This window comes from Aphis gossypii, chromosome 1 (genome assembly GCF_020184175.1).
Source record: "Aphis gossypii isolate Hap1 chromosome 1, ASM2018417v2, whole genome shotgun sequence".
NCBI lineage: Eukaryota > Metazoa > Arthropoda > Insecta > Hemiptera > Aphididae > Aphis > Aphis gossypii.
In genome coordinates, this window is record NC_065530.1 from 28,750,779 (window position 1) to 28,767,585 (window position 16,807).

The 16,807-nt window shown below is 32.7% G+C and overlaps 2 protein-coding genes, 1 long non-coding RNA gene and 1 other non-coding gene across 5 annotated transcripts; all 4 read left to right on the forward strand.

The window, feature by feature from the left end:
* Nucleotides 1-360: 360 nt before the first annotated feature.
* On the forward strand, nt 361-8,587 carry LOC114121635 (polyadenylate-binding protein 4-like). Its single transcript, XM_027984050.2, has 9 exons — nt 361-836; nt 5,284-5,477; nt 5,776-6,054; nt 6,128-6,244; nt 6,306-6,500; nt 6,622-6,837; nt 6,974-7,130; nt 7,253-7,650; nt 7,723-8,587. Exons 1-9 carry the CDS (start codon nt 671-673, stop codon nt 7,891-7,893), a joined length of 1,893 nt encoding a protein of 630 aa, XP_027839851.1. The 5' UTR covers nt 361-670; the 3' UTR covers nt 7,894-8,587.
* Nucleotides 843-5,277, forward strand: LOC126549413 (uncharacterized). The gene is made up of 3 exons (XR_007603527.1): nt 843-3,706; nt 3,879-4,053; nt 4,240-5,277. It is a non-coding gene; the product is annotated as an uncharacterized LOC126549413 (long non-coding RNA).
* LOC114121647 (small nucleolar RNA SNORD27) lies at nt 3,421-3,489 on the forward strand. The gene has a single exon (XR_003592208.1). It is a non-coding gene; the product is annotated as a small nucleolar RNA SNORD27 (small nucleolar RNA).
* Nucleotides 8,588-9,589: 1,002 nt separating the features above from the next.
* LOC114121636 (protein PRRC1-like) lies at nt 9,590-11,973 on the forward strand. Of its 2 annotated transcripts, none has more exons than XM_027984051.2 (8): nt 9,590-9,986; nt 10,253-10,345; nt 10,443-10,521; nt 10,588-10,820; nt 10,894-10,999; nt 11,086-11,244; nt 11,370-11,559; nt 11,634-11,973. In XM_027984051.2, exons 1-8 carry the CDS (start codon nt 9,968-9,970, stop codon nt 11,739-11,741), a joined length of 987 nt encoding a protein of 328 aa, XP_027839852.2. In that variant the 5' UTR covers nt 9,590-9,967; the 3' UTR covers nt 11,742-11,973. The 2 variants fall into 2 exon arrangements, with proteins under 2 accessions (XP_027839852.2, XP_050054487.1); XM_050198530.1 differs by having other exon boundaries at nt 10,263-10,345.
* Nucleotides 11,974-16,807: the final 4,834 nt, after the last annotated feature.

Consider the following 16,807-nt stretch of genomic DNA (forward strand, 5'->3'; position numbering starts at 1 on the left):
CGAATTGTTTTATTTTGTGTTAATAACCTATAATAAAAAAAATTTAAGTATATATATATACATTATTATATATATTATTTAAAGTAATTGCCATAAATCATTACAATGACATTACAAAAAAAAATTAAATTAAATTTTCAGAATAATGCCAACCAATAAAAAATTCATTGGATTTTCGGCGGGAATTCAGATTTTGGATGATAATTTTTGTCTTTTGGGGTGGCACACATGACAACTACGACCAAGGTCATAGTTATACATCAGATGGTTGAACAATCGGAACGCATGCGCACAAGACGCATGTCGATTGGAGGGGGTCAGCAACCGCAGACCTACGCGTCATCTCGTAGAGTTAGCTCAGTGCGTTCATTTTTTTCTCCAATTTTTCTTTTCAATACATGTGGTTGTGTCGTACGTGTCTACGAAACACAACCCATGAGGTATAGTGTAGTTTTTTAATTCAAATAAATTAAAAAACCCCAAAAAAATTATAAAATAAACTAAATTAACTAAAAAAAAAACGAAAAATTACTTAAAACATAAAAAAAATTATAATTATTTTGTACACGCGCAAAATCCGAAAGAAGAAGTATATCGCGTGTGTTTTGCCGTCGTTATTTATATTTTCACTTTGTCGACACTAATTTGACGCAACAACCGAATCACCGAAATGGCTTCTCTGTACGTTGGAGATTTGCATTCGGACGTGACCGAAGCTATGTTGTTTGAGAAATTCAGCACGGTCGGTGCTGTCCTGTCAATCCGCGTGTGTCGCGACATGATCACCAGAAGATCACTGGGATACGCCTACGTTAACTTTCAAAACATGGCGGACGGTGAGCTTTTTATTTTTGTGTATTATTATTATAATCGTACTTATCTGCGATTAGTACACAACCGATTTCTCCAATTCCCAAGAAATTTTGTTTTCTCTAAATTCCTCTCTCCCCTCCATTCCACCGAAATCACCCCATACCAATGCCACGTGTGATTTTCTTTCGTTAGAAATATCTTCATTATTTGAAACGGTTTTTACCTGATTTTCAACTACCAACATAGCTGGTGGGGCCAGAGAGGGGGTAGGTGCTCGTAAGTCTAGTCGTAATGCTTTCGTGTTGTACGTGGCTGTCGCGTGCCCATGCGTTGATCATGTTTTTTGCCCTCCCCCACCCATCTATCATCGTTTGTTCACCTGGTGACTGCCAACGGCAATGATGGCGGGGTGGTTTCCACCGGAACCGCCTGCACTGTCACGTGGTTATGTCTTGTGACTGAGAGTGTCGGATGATTAATTCTCTGACACAAAGTTTAACGTGGTCGTGTGGTTCATTTTTTTTTCAGGTGTTCCGAGATAATAAATTTAAAAAAAAATATATTTTTTTTTTATTATTTATGGTTTACTCATACCTACTGATAAATGTAAAATGATAACCTATTACATTTTATCTGAGCATTTTTCTATCAAAAAGATCATTATTTTAGGACTCAAGTGAGCGATTGCAATTGTATTGAAATCGCATGTCTCATCTTAATTTCTGTTGGTAGATTATTGCTTAGGTATATAAATTAGTGAATTAGTTTAATGGACAGTTTTTGGTGTGTTATATCCATACATTGAATATTATGCTCTTGATACAATAGTAATAGGTACTTTTTATTAATTTTTAATAAGTACCTAGGTGTTATTGTATAATAGTTATTTAAATAATAGAAATTAGATTAGGTAGGTACTTATGATTGTTTTTTTAAACATGATAAAAAAATAATAAATCTATTTAATATCCATTAATAAATTTAATACCTACATATCAATTATTAAGGTATTAAGTATGTATATAGATTTGTATCTAGATGACTGGAAATAATAAAAATTAATCTTACATGGGTACCTAGTATCTATATATTAAAGTAATCTGACAGTTTAAATCAGTGGTTCATAACCTTTTTCGAATGACTGAACACTTAAAATTTTATAAGATTTTCGAAGGACTCATCCTTAAAATAAAACAATAGTTATATTTATTTAGTTAATAGTTAATTTGATACTTATGCGTTATCGCGACTACCACTTATTATGGGTTATACCTAGCATGCCGTGTCCCACTCTAATCTTGCATTTTGCAAGTGAATTCTATTTCTAATTCTATTTGGGATAATGAGTGCTTAGGGACCAGCGTTTCCACTCGCTCGCTGTGCTTACGAGTGACATTCAAAACAAAAATATTCCTTGATTTGTTATGCAACACCGCCTAAGGTAGGTTACAAGTAACAACATTATCAATAAATACATTGACATTAGCTTTGGATAGTTTTGTATTATTATACATGTATTAAACAGACGTGCATAAGTGCATTGCACGCCATGTGTTCGACATTAAGGTAGTCACGATAACGCATAAGTACTTACCGTTAATTTAGTCAGGACACTTATACTAAGTCCATGGAACACCGGTTAAGAACCACTGGTCTATATATGAATTATTATTATAATTTTTTTAGGAAGGCAGTGGTAGGTGCTTATTAATAGTATTTTTATTTTGATATACAATTAAAGATTTATTTTTATTGTTTATTCCTATGGCATAGACAATGTAACAATACATATTATATATATATATATATATATTTATTATTTATGAATAGTAATAAGCAGGTAGCAAAATAGAAATAGTAGTTATATGATCAATAGTAAGTTGAAATCGAGGTTGAAATGTGTTTACGCCTTACGGCATACATTCAGATCTGATAAAATATAATAAGTATACTTTGTCCAGTAAGAGTATGCACAGTGGTTGAATATAAATTAGTTCTGTGTGTTCCCACTTAACACCCTGCCATTGAAGTCATTTCAACTATAGCGGGATGTTATGTGGTGATAAGCAAAATTGGCATATTCTTTCTGTACAGTATAGGTAGTTAATTATTTAGTTTGATTTAGTTCGAGGTATTTTACATATACCTATTTATTTTATTAATATTCATGATGATATTAACGAGACAAGCATATGTCTGAATAAATTTGCTGTGAACTTAAATCTGATATATTAATAATTAAATAGTTATGACTAAAACATTTCAAAATAATATTATATTCAAATATACAGGAAACTCAATTTTACTCATACACTAAAAATTTGAACTTTGATTTAAGTAGGTATATGGATTAATATTAATGATGATATTAACGAGACAAGCATATGTCTGAACAAATTTGCTGTGAACTCATTTCTGATATATTAATAATAAAATAGGTACCTATGACTAAAACATTTCAAAATTATATATTTAATAGCATAATATAATATTTACAGTTAGGTCTAGCTATAATCTATATCCTTATTTTATTATTTAGGAAACTAAATTTTACTTAGGTATTACACTAAGAATTTGAACTTTGATTTAAGTAGGTATATGGATTAATATTAATGATGATATTAACGAGACAAGCATATGTCTGAACAAATTTGCTGTTAACTCATTTCTGATATATTAATAATAAAATAGGTAGGTATGACTAAAACATTTCTAAATTATATATTTAATTATATAGAAAACTCAATTTTACTTATAGGTACACTGAGAATTTGAACTTTTAATTTAAGTAGGTACCTAAATGGATTAAATTTAATGATGATATTAACGAGACAAGCATATGTCTGAATAAATTTGCTGTGAACTCATATCTGATACATTAATAATAAAATAGGTGAGACTAAAAAATTTCAAAATTATTTAGGAAACTCAATTTTACTTATCTACTAAGAATTTGAATTTTGATTCAAGTAAATGGATTAATTTTGATGATTTTAAAGAGAGACAAGCATATATCTGAATGAATTTGCTGCGAACTTATATCTGATGTATTAATAATAAAATAGGTAAGACTAAAAAATTTCAAAATTATTTAGGAAACTCAATTTTACTTATCCACTAAGAATTTGAATTTTGATTCAAGTAAATGGATTAATTTTGATGATGATTTTAAAGAGAGACAAGCATATATCTGAATGAATTTGCTGCTAACTTATATCTGATGTATTAATAATAAAATAGGTAAGACTAAAAAATTTCAAAATTATTTAGGAAACTCAATTTTACTTATAGGTACACTGAGAATTTGAACTTTTAATTTAAGTAGGTACCTAAATGGATTAAATTTAATGATGATATTAACGAGACAAGCATATGTCTGAACAAATTTGCTGTGAACTTAAATCTGATATATTAATAATAAAATAGGTAAGACTAAAAAATTTCAAAATTATTTAGGAAACTCAATTTTACTTATCCACTAAGAATTTGAATTTTGATTCAAGTAAATGGATTAATTTTGATGATGATTTTAAAGAGAGACAAGCATATATCTGAATGAATTTGCTGCGAACTTATATCTGATGTATTAATAATAAAATAGGTGAGACTAAAAAATTTCAAAATTATTTAGGAAACTCAATTTTACTTATCTACTAAGAATTTGAATTTTGATTCAAGTAAATGGATTAATTTTGATGATTTTAAAGAGAGACAAGCATATATCTGAATGAATTTGCTGCGAACTTATATCTGATGTATTAATAATAAAATAGCCATGACTAAAACATTTTAAAATGGCATTATATTTAATAATAATAGGTATTAATTATAGTTAGATCTATCTATATTTATTTAATTGTTTAGGAAATCCAATTTTAAGATGATTTTAAAGAGACAAGCATATGTCTGAATATATTTGCTGTGAACTCATATGATATTTTGGAACATTTACTTAATATAATTATTTAAAAAGTTTACTGATCAGGTTCTAATACCAATTAATGTCTTTTAAGTTCAGTTACTTATGTGTTTACCATCATTTTGTAAGTTTGTTGGTCATTGATTAATATCATATTGATTATTATGAATAAATATGTTTTCATGCAGTGTTCAATTGGCTGTATTTCTATTTATTAGAACTTATTCAGTTTATAAGTTTTCGGAGTAGAAACTGCAAAAAGACCTATAGAAATTAGTGTTGCTATCATTAATGTATCCATTTACTTAATATATAAACCTTCTATACAGCTATCTAAATCCCCTAACTTGTCAATTCTTGTCATAAATGTATAGTAATCTCATTCTTTTGGTAGAGTTAAGCTAAGTCTTTTCTACTTTCCTCCTGCAAAAAGAAAATTGTATTTATATAATATATTTTTACTTATGTACAATGTTGTTATGGTTCTGATTAATTATTTAAGGACTAATTATTCAAATACTAATTTATGTTGTAACATTTTTTTCTTGTAGCTGAACGTGCTTTAGACACCATGAATTTTGATATTCTTAAAGGACGCCCAATGAGAATTATGTGGTCTCAAAGAGATCCTTCTCTTAGGAAATCTGGTGTAGGCAATGTGTTTATCAAAAATCTGGATAGAAGTATTGATAATAAAGCCATGTATGACACATTTTCTGCCTTCGGAAATATATTGAGTTGTAAGGTAAGTGATTGTTTTTATAATATGTATGAATTAATTAAAATTACTAGGCTAAGGTTTTTATTCTGAATCAATGTAAAAGTATTATTGATAAAATGACCTTGGATCAGTTAGATTAGTTAAGAGCTGGTATTTTATATTTTTAAATTCAATAAATTTAAATTATTATGAAATACCTAGTAATATAATATAAAGTTATTCATATGAAGTATTGATTTAATATTAATTTGTATGCTAATTAAATTAAAAAAATAAAAGCAATTAAATAATTTATTATTTTATTTGTTTTAAACTTATATAGGTTGCTCAAGATGAGACTGGTCAATCAAAAGGCTATGGTTTTGTTCATTTTGAAATGGAACAATCTGCCACTCAGTCTATTGAAAAAGTTAATGGCATGTTGCTCAATGGAAAAAAAGTATTTGTTGGCCGATTTGTTGGCAGAAAAGACCGTGAAAAGGAGTTGGGTCAAAAAGCTAAACTTTACACAAATGTTTACATTAAGAATATAGATGAAAATGTCAATGACAAAGAATTGTTTGAGATGTTTGAAAAATATGGATCAATTACTAGCTTCAAGGTTTTATTATACATAGCTTTTATTTTTTTTATTTTATAATATAGTTATTTATTAATTTATAATACATTTTTAGGTCATGTTCAGGGAAGATGGAAGTTCTAGAGGTTTTGGATTTGTGGCATTTGAAGATCCAGAAGAAGCTGAAAAAGCTGTAACTGAATTACATGGCAAAGAAAGCCCAGAAGGAAAGGTTAGTATATAATATTTCAGAAAATGAATATTGGTGTGTTATTAATACAACGCTATGTTAGACATATTATGTAGGCCGTGCTCAAAAGAAAGCTGAACGCCAACAAGAATTAAAACGCAAGTTTGAACAATATAAGATTGAACGTATGAATAGATACCAAGGAGTTAATCTTTATGTGAAAAATTTGGATGATACAATTGATGATGAACGTTTACGCAAAGAATTTAGTGTCTTTGGAACTATTACAAGTGCTAAGGTAAATATTTAAATAGTTAAAAATAAAATAATTTTCTAGTGTGACATATGGCTGTTTCTAAAGCAGGAATACCTGGAAATTATTAATTATATTAAATTATTATAAAATTATAATGTTTTAGGTGATGATGGATGATGGCCGTAGTAAAGGCTTTGGTTTTGTATGTTTTTCATCTCCAGAAGAAGCTACCAAAGCAGTAACTGATATGAATGGTCGTATTGTTGGTACTAAACCATTATATGTTGCATTAGCTCAACGCAAGGAAGATCGTAAAGCTCATTTGGACTCTCAATATTTACAGCGCAACACTAATATGAGAATGCAATCTATTGGTCCGGTAAGTTGAAGATGGTTCTTATTTTTAATTCTGAATACATAAGATAATAAAGTTTATTGTAATAATGTTGGCTAATAACCTTAGCTTGTTAAGTCATTAAGTACATAATATAAAATATAACATTTTTTAATTATAGATATACCAACCTGGTGCTTCAAGTGGTTACTTCGTACCTACTATTCCTCAGCCACAGCGTTTCTATGGACCTACTCAAATGACTCAAATTCGTCCACAACCAAGATGGGCTTCCCAACCACAAGTTAGGGCTGGAGCACCACAAGCTGCTGCTGCAGGTACTTTTTCATATAATTTATATAATTTTTTATTTAACTATATTCTTGATAGTCTGACCATTATTACCTGAATAAATATATATGTATACGTTTGTTTTTATAATTGATCAATTATTTTTTAGGTTATCCAAATATGGCCACACAGTACCGAAACATTGGAGCTCGTGCTCCTGTACCTGCAGGTCAACAAGCTGCATTGGCTAGAAACACTATGGTGGATAGAAATGCTAGACCTATTAGCACAGCCCAACAACAAATGCCTGGTGCCGTTGCTGCTGGAGGTGTACGCGTTCCTGGAGCACGTGGTACAGGTTCTGGATATAAATATACAGCTAATATGCGTAATCCTCCTGGTCAAGCTCAAGGTATGGGACAAGCACAACCAGGTCAACCCCCTGCACCAGTTCAAGCAGCTGTACATGTACATGGACAAGAACCACTTACTGCAACTATGTTGGCTACTGCTAAGCCAGAAGATCAAAAACAGATGTTGGGAGAGAGGCTTTTCCCTCTTATTCAAGTAAAATTTTAAATTATACTTGTCATGATATGTTAAATTACTTGTTTTTAACTATTCAATATTTTATTATAGCGAATGTACCCAGACCTAACTGGTAAGATCACTGGTATGTTGTTGGAAATCGACAATTCAGATTTGCTTCATATGTTGGAACATCACGAATCTTTGAAAAACAAAGTAGAAGAGGCTGTTGCTGTACTTCAAGCCCACCAAGCACAACAGACCCAAGTGAAGAAAGAATAGTTGCGCCCATGACATTTTCATCATTATCACATTTTATACAAATATTCGTTAAAAAATTTCTTTTTCATTAATAACTAATTTTTTTATACAGTGGAAAAATTAAAAACTGTATGAGTAAAAAATTGAGCGCATAAAAAAAATTTAATTGAAAAAAAATCAACAAAAAAATGGGAAAATTTAAATAATGTAAAAAAAAAAATATTACAAATAATGAATTGAACTCAACTGAAATATTGTGCGGTTTCAATGTTAGTAGTAATGTACAACATTTTTATGGAAATTTTGTTTTTGGTAAACTATCAAATTTAAAAATTGACAACTACTAAAATCATATCTTTGATGTGTGTCCTCTATATTATATTGGCCTTATTCAACTTATAAATTCTTATTTTATAAAAAAAAAATACTTATTGCAAGCCAATATTAATACTTAAAAAAAAATGGGACTTTTAAAGATCATCATAATAAATATGTTGTGCTTACTACTGCTAATTTTCTGTTCATTCATATTTCATAAAACATTGCATTTTATTGGTCAATAGAATTTTTGTTAAAAATAAGAAATCTTGTGTTTTACAATACATTATCTAAAGAAATACACATTTGGACTATTTGTTGCATATTTATTCTCTTAAGTTTAAATTTGTACTTCAAATACCATTGAATTATACATAACATTTTACAGATCTAATAATGGTATCTTTAATCATTATTTCTTTCCTTAACCTATCCTAAAATATCTAAACTACAATTAAAGGTATTTTGCTCCAAAACCATTGAGTAAGCCATATTATTGGAACAAAATTGACATGTTTTTGTATGGTTTTAATTTGTGCTGACATCCTCTTAAATCCGTTAAATTCAAAATGAAGCTACCTATATAGTGAGAATTTATAACTTGTGTGTTTGTTTTGTCAAATTGCTGCTATTAACTTTGTCAAAATTAGCATTTTTTTTCCTTTAGTTATAAATAGTGGTGCTTATTCTTGTCTAATCACACTTAGACTTGATAAATTAATGGATTTTATCTTAATATTTTATGTTTTTTTAGAAACGTCCGTTATATTGTATTGATAACTATCAATAATGTATATGAAACTCAATTTTATATACTTAAAAAGCAACGATCATACACAATACATGCATATTTAAACCATTAGTATAGCAGCTAAAGGGAAATTTAAATTTCGCCCACTATTTTTGACCTGGGTCAACCATTAATTGGAAGTGTACCTCAATATTGGTACCTATCCTACTTATACCAATAGTCTTTAAATGTATTATTTATTGCAAAGATATAACTGCAGAAGGCACATATTCAACTAATTATAAGGTCAATTCGTTCTAATGTTAAATTGTTGCTAACACTGCAACATAGGTTTTTACCATTGATTATACAATATAATAAGTAGGTTAGATGTTTAATTACATATTCAATGGGGTTACTAAGCAAAAACATGATACAAAGTTACGTTAAATATTTGTTAGAGGGAGGCAAAAATGTGGATTTGTGGAATAATAATTAAATACTGTACGTATTAAGTTTTTATTGTTATTTACATCGAGCAATGATAAGCGATAACGTCATTGTTATTGTTTTTTAAGATGAGATAATAATACCACAGCATAAATGAAAATATAATATACTATTATAGCAATTTAATTTATTCTGTGATAATACCAAATACTATAATAATAATTACTATTGTTATCTATGGCAATTATTGTGATTGGGATTTGTGAATGTGTCGAATATTGTGACAGATAATTATTATAATATTGTCAATTGATATTACAATTTTTTAATATTAACTACATCGATTCCGACCGTCGGTGCGGTGTTGCAGGCGCAGTGAGTGAACACTGATGAGCGGCGTACTCGACTACCTAAGTGGCGCTGTGAACGTGTGCAGCGTCGCTGTGCCGTTGAACCCAATGACAGTTGTATAGTCGTGGCGGACGGCGTAGATAATATAGTTACGATAAACAATAATATTATTGTCGTCATCTCCGGCACAACTACGTTGTAATCGCTGTCCGACCGATAAACGTTTTTGGGGCCGCATTCGCCAACATGGACGGATCGACGACCAGTAAGTGTCTCCGCGATGACGATCGTGATCAATACTATAATTATTGATAATCTCGTATATTGTCATTATTAAACGACGTCATCTCGTTGTAACAGTACTTGATTTGTGATTCGTGGGCTTTGACGTTTCGAACGAGCCTGAAATATCTCTATTATTAATAGAAAACTAAATCGTTCCATCTATCCCCAGACTCCTTGCATGTATATTTTATTTTAAATCCATCTCTGTTCTGTGTTTAATTCATTTTTATTTTTCTGTCCTCACTGGTCCTACGAGGAAAATGTCAAAAGCCGATCAGCTCCTGTCAAAGCTACCGCCTCCAACGCAATTGCCGAGTTTTGTCACCGATGCTCTGAATGGTAACTGTTCATAATCTTTAGTCTCAAATTCTCTCTCTCTCTTCATCATAGTTATTTTGGTCAATTCGAGGAATAATTACTTTGATTTTTTCAATAGAGCCAAGAGCAGGACAACCTAATCCAGTGTTGAATGCAACAGACATGACTAGTCAAAATTTTCACACTCCAATGTTTTCGTATGTCGATCTGGATAACCATGACATAATGACTTTCATAATAAGTTTATATTCATTTGTTCACAGGCCCGTGATAACTAGTAAAAATGAAGAAAATGTGGAATTGCCCACAAGTCCCTCTAATGAAGCAGCAGCCGATAAAGCAGTTAAAGGTGAACAGTCATCAGGCAAAGCTGATTTGTTTAACTGGATGAAGGGCAGTAGTTCTAGTATTTTTTCCATGGTCGCTGAAAAAGCAAAGAATTCTGTAGATGCTGTACTCACAACATTGGACCCACAAATGAAAGATACATTGAATCGTAAGCAAATAAACAGTCCATAATATACACTTGTTTATAGAATAATGTTATATAATTACTGTTTGTATCTTAGCCAATACTTTTGATAACACCGATGTAGTCGTTGCTTCCGAAAAAGAAATTGTTGTTAGTGCAGTAAGAGAGGGCTTTCAAAAAGTTTTTGGAAAAGGAGTTGTTAGGTAGCTAACTCTTTTACATGACCTTAATTATATATTTATTGCATACTTTACAAGAATAGCAAGATGTAATATTGTGTTTATTTTAGAGGACTTGAAGCACCAGATCAACCGTTTGCTGCTCAGCTGGTTGGATTTTCTGCCGCATCCAAAGCCACAAAATATTGCATCGATTCTGTTAGATTACATGTGGTTAAGGGTCCTGTCGTCGCCTTTGAAAGATTTATTGTAGAACCAATAGAATCCAAGTAAGTTAGATTTTGTTCATAAATATGTTTAACAAGAAATGTTTCAAAACTTTCTTCAAATGTCCAAACATTATATTTTTGATTTTAGTCAAATCAAATTATCAAGTTATTATTATTTTTATTAGATGGTATGAATTTGGTCTTTTGAAACTTAATGACATGGAACGAAACATAGATTTAGAAGTGTACACTCAAAGTGTCCCTGTACCTGCTACAATTGTTGGTTTGATTAGTGACGATACGCCCAAAGACTATGAATACATCTCAACTGGATTCAGTATACCGGTTGCACATTTCATGGCTAGCAACTTAAAAGTAAGACAACCCCAACTAAATAAGAACTACTGCAAAATCTGTGTTTTTACATTTTTTTAATATATATTTTTTAGGTACACCCGTCTGAGTGGCAAGAAGTAATGACAGGGGTAAGCCAAAGATCGTCTTTATTAGCTGCTTCTGTATCATTGGCCATGTCATACAAGATTGCATTGGAATGATGGCATTTTTAGTTCAGCTTCAAAATCTTTATCAATACAATTTTTTTTTTTTTTATCATTATCGATTATTATTTACTGTAATAAATGTTATCAATTTGTATTCCCCCCTCCCAATGGATTGTGATTTTTAATTATTATTATTATTTTTTTTTAATCATGCACACGCTGTTATTAGATATATATTTGTACAATATGTCTATACTTATTACTTAATTAAAAAATCTAATTGCCATTTGGTTGTTATTATAAATTCTTCACTTTATCATATTAATTATTTATCAAATAATTTGAATATTCTACTCACATGTTAGTTATTGTCTCATCAATATAAACTAAATACTGCTACTGCACTTATAATAACCTATTGAGGTTACATTTTATAGTTGTAGATATTTTTCAATTGAGTTATTAGTTTAGATTGTTACGACCTAACGTTACAATAAAAAGGTTTTCATCAAAGCCAACACATTAATGTTGCATAGAAGACGATGTTATAAGATTTTCGTGGCCCCTTTGTAGCTGTACACTGTTAGGTTTGTTTGTTTACCGTAGACTATCAACAATGATTCTAGGAAAAAATACATCTTTTGAATAATACTCGTAATTCTCTTAAGAGCAGCCCAATCAACCATACGACTACAGGTGATAATTATGGTGTATATTATACTCGTTCGTCTTCCATTACGATTCAGTCATTCATTATCTTTCTTATACGTTTAACCCATTGAACGGACTCACCGTATTGCCAAATTCGCTAAGTCGTTGGCTAATCAGTGACATAATATGTACGAAGATTATCGAATCTACAAACTTTCATTCCTACTGCAGGTATTCCTCGTACGTATATTGACCGGACTTACGACCTGATGATAGTTGTTCAAGCTGTGCTGACGTAGGATAACGTGTCCTTATCTGCATCCTTAACTTGTATTTAACTTGTATACAAGGCCGTACCTTGGGGGGATTTGGAGATTCTCCCCCCCCCCGACATTCTTTCGCATTATATTATGTGGTTATATATGCTATATTAAATTTCCTATACAATATTATAATAAAATTATGACATAAGTTTTTAGCTTAAAACCCCTCCCTAAATTAATTTCCAATTACGGCCTTGCTAGTAAACATGATATCCCGACTGAACTATACTTATAGTTATAGTATCAGGATGGGTGGTGCAGTTTATTCTCATCGGTTGCAGCAGTTACTTTGTAGTCGCGTTTACTTTTAGGTTTCATGTACGCTAACATAAACTTTTAGAACACTGGTGTAATTTTTGTCGTTGGCTGAAATCATAATTAATCTCATTAAAATTTTTTTTTGTAGTAATCCCCTCATGGATTAGGTATGCATTTATGCTCCACTTTCCTAGAATATATTTAATATGCGTTAGTACCATTTGTCCATTAATTGTACTACGGAGATATACCAATATTCAGGTATCTATTACTTGCACTTAATATTTGAACTTTGAACAAACAATACACACAGATAAATACTTAATACATTTAGTATATTTATAGAGCTGCTAAAATAATAGTTCGCAACTTTAAACACAGAACAATGCACTTATATATAAATACAAATCGTATATAATATAACTAGTGTAAATTTTTTATAACATAACTGGTCCAGTACAATATATTTTGATTACGATATTAAATAATTTAAAAATATAATATAATAATATTATTAGTATAAAAGTGAATTAAAACTATGTATGAGGAACAAAAGTTGTATAAATTAACCGACGCGTGATTGTAGGGTTTGCCGAAAGGACTATTTTAATTTTATACCATATTCACCCAACTGTTTAGCACTAATTTCGGAAAATCATTTATAAACAGTGTGCATGGTAAAATAGGTCTTGTGAAAAACACTGCAGTCAGTAAGGTTTGAAGAATACGTGCTGTTGCAGGGGATAACGTGTGTTTTATAATTATTATTATATCTAGTAGATTGTAGATAGCCATATTTTATATTCAACTTAAATACAACATTACAATATATTTTGTATGACCTATTTTCTTAGGCGACATAGTTTTTTTTGCAGAAGACTGCAAATTAAGCATCTGCAAAGCTTAACATTTAGATAAGAAGAACCGTGAATTTCTGCTGGTCAAGGCTATTAGGTATTTACTAGCAATTTTTAGAGTTTTTTGTTATATACCGATGAAAATAAAATATTTCTAATTGATTTCGTATCGAGGATTTATATTTAACTAGATTACTATAGAATACGATTATTAATACATTATAATATTAGGTACCTATATTATATATTATATTTATTCATTTCGGCAAACCCTTTCTATAATATTTTATTTTTATACCGTCACTCGAACTATATTATAATAATATATGTTTAATTATAATCATGATGATAATAATAATAATAATAATAATAATAACAATGCATATGACACGCGCACCCTGTATTTTAAATATTAATACAATATACCTATAATTCAACATCAAAAATTACCCCGATTATTTGAATTGAACACCGTGTGACACGCGTTTTAAATAATATAATGTGTACTTAATATATTATAATATTACATAATTACAGAATAATATAACATCATATTATCATAATGAAATATTAAATAATATATAAACTTCTATGTACATCAAAATTTCTTAGTGGATAAAATACGACTCTATTTACGTATAAATTTACGCGTGTGCGAGTATATATATATATATGACATAATATATACCATGAATAGTATACTTACATATTTCATTATTTATATAAATTTATTACAGTCAGTGGTGCTGTTATCGATATTATATACACAGTAGATAGATGACGAACTTACAATTATATAGGGCTGTCTTGTGCTGGTAATAATTGGTGCACATGGTGGTAACCGTAACCGTTGTCTAATACATATTATTATAATTTTAAAAACACGTACATTGTCAATATTGTGCTATATATTTTATACGGTATTATAATAACACACATGACCGTGGACCGCCTCACACGTTGAATGCATACCTGTATGGGGCAGAAGTATATACGTATATAACATTAGGAAAAGTTTACCTTGTTTTATTTTGTACCCTGTTTTAGGAATGACGAGAAAGAATGATTGTGTTAAAGGCGGAGTAACTGCAGCTACGTCTTCAGTCGTGTCCCGCGCTTTACAACGTGACTTAATAATCTTTCAATATAATAGCTTGAACCGTGATTATCACAAAAAAAAAAAAACAATTTGGTGCTGTTTTTGTCTATATTTTGCGATTAATAAGCGGCGTATCAAATGTTCCTATACAGTATATTACGTATTTTACATACCAGGTACGTTTAACTAGTAACCACTTAGCAATATTATTAGTCCGTCGAAATAAAAGTGTAAATCTCAGTATTTTGAATGCCTGAATGTTGTGATTATCCTTTTTATATATACTATGTTAGTTTGTTAGGACGTGTTACCGTTAAATTGAAAAATATTTAACTTTTCGACGTGCGGTTTACTGCAATGGTCAAATATTTATTGATAAAATTTAAAATACATTTAAAAGCTAAACAATTTGTGAAGTATTAGAAGTCAAACTGGCTAACCTCTGACTCGTTGTCTCCGAGTCACCGAGCGTGTCTATCGTATGCTGAAGTATACTGCGATCAAAATATCAAATAGTAACATATATAGCAGATTTTGGACGACTCGATAGAGTTTAAAATACGGCGACGGTACCTATTTCCGTATAATTTTTGTTCCGGAAATACTAAATAGAGGTACAGCGCAAAGTCAATCTTATCGTATATTCTCAATAATTCTTAACCTGCACAGTATAGCTGATAATACTAATCGTAGCTGCCGTAATCGTGATACCTATCACTCGATCACGATACGTCGGGAAATTTCTAAAGGGTCGGTCTTAACTGCAGGACTTTTGGACACGACAGACGACGTAACTTACGCTGTTTAGTGCGGTGTGCGTGTGGGAAACAGAAACACAGTGCGTGTGCGAGAGGCGGCAGCAATATTTCAACATTGTATTTATTTTATTGTACGGTAGTGGCGGCGGTTACCTAACACGCGCGGACGCGAATCACGACGGACAGCAGCCGACGTAACCGTTGACCGCCGCGGCTGAACGGCGCAACGGCGGCCTGCCGAGCTCGGCGCCCAGCACGACGACGGCGTTCAGGTCGTCGTCGCAGCTCTCGTACACCGAAGACGACGACGACGACGACGGGGGCGAGTTGGCGGCGGCCGTTTCGCCGGTGCCGTCGTCGCAGCTGTAGACGGGCGACTGTCGCCGTCGGCAGAACATTTCGTGTCGTTTGCGCCGACTGCTGCCGCTCGTACAGGTCGGATCGTCGTCGACCGGCGACGGCGTGGCCGTATTCGTGGCCGTGGACGGCGGCGACGGCGGGTCGCGCTTCCGTTCGATCAGCACGTCGCCGACGATTTCGCCCGTCTGAGAGTGCACTTGCAACACGTTGGCAGCCCTGCAGCAGCGAACGACCGGTGCGGCTGGCGCTTGTGTTGTCCGTACTTCGGCTACCGTTTTCGCCGTCACGGTCGCAGGTCGGCGGCGGCGGTCGAAGTCTCCGTCGTCGTCGTCGTCGTCGTCGTCGTCACTGCCGCCGTCGCAGACGTCCACTTTATCGGAAAACGCGACCGTCTTCTTGCCGGCCGACACGATCGAACAGCTGCGGTGATCGCTGCGCTGCGACGACAACGGCGGCACCGGCGCCGACGCCACCGGTTCCGATTCCGGGAGCAGCACGCCGGCCGCCGTCAGACCGGAAACCACGGCCGCGTGGTGTTCGGGCGTCGCGTCCACGCTGGTCTGCTGTATGGAGCTGTGCAACAGTCGCGTGCTGTGCGTCTTCAAGTCCAGCCTCAAGTAATAGGGGTTGTAGTAGTGCAGCGGGGCCGTGTCGGGCAGCGGGTGCGTTTCCGGCCGGTCGACTACGAACTGCTTGACCACCACGTACCGTCCCGGATACGGTATGGGCGCAGGGGCCGCGCCGTGACCGTCGCCGGACGCGGACGCGCCCCAGCCGTCGCCCCGGGACGCCGCCGCATCGTCGCCCGGTTGGT

Bases quoted from the DNA above. Each gene is read 5' to 3' on its own strand.
- LOC114121635 (XM_027984050.2), top strand. From the start codon at position 671: ATGGCTTCTCTGTACGTTGGAGATTTGCATTCGGACGTGACCGAAGCT. The intron at 837-5,283 runs GTGAGCTTTTTA...TTTTTCTTGTAG, and splicing joins CTTTCAAAACATGGCGGACG to CTGAACGTGCTTTAGACACC. The intron at 5,478-5,775 runs GTAAGTGATTGT...AAACTTATATAG, and splicing joins GAAATATATTGAGTTGTAAG to GTTGCTCAAGATGAGACTGG.
- LOC114121636 (XM_027984051.2), top strand. The intron at 10,522-10,587 runs GTATGTCGATCT...ATTTGTTCACAG, and splicing joins TTTCACACTCCAATGTTTTC to GCCCGTGATAACTAGTAAAA. The intron at 11,000-11,085 runs GTAGCTAACTCT...TGTTTATTTTAG, and splicing joins TTTGGAAAAGGAGTTGTTAG to AGGACTTGAAGCACCAGATC.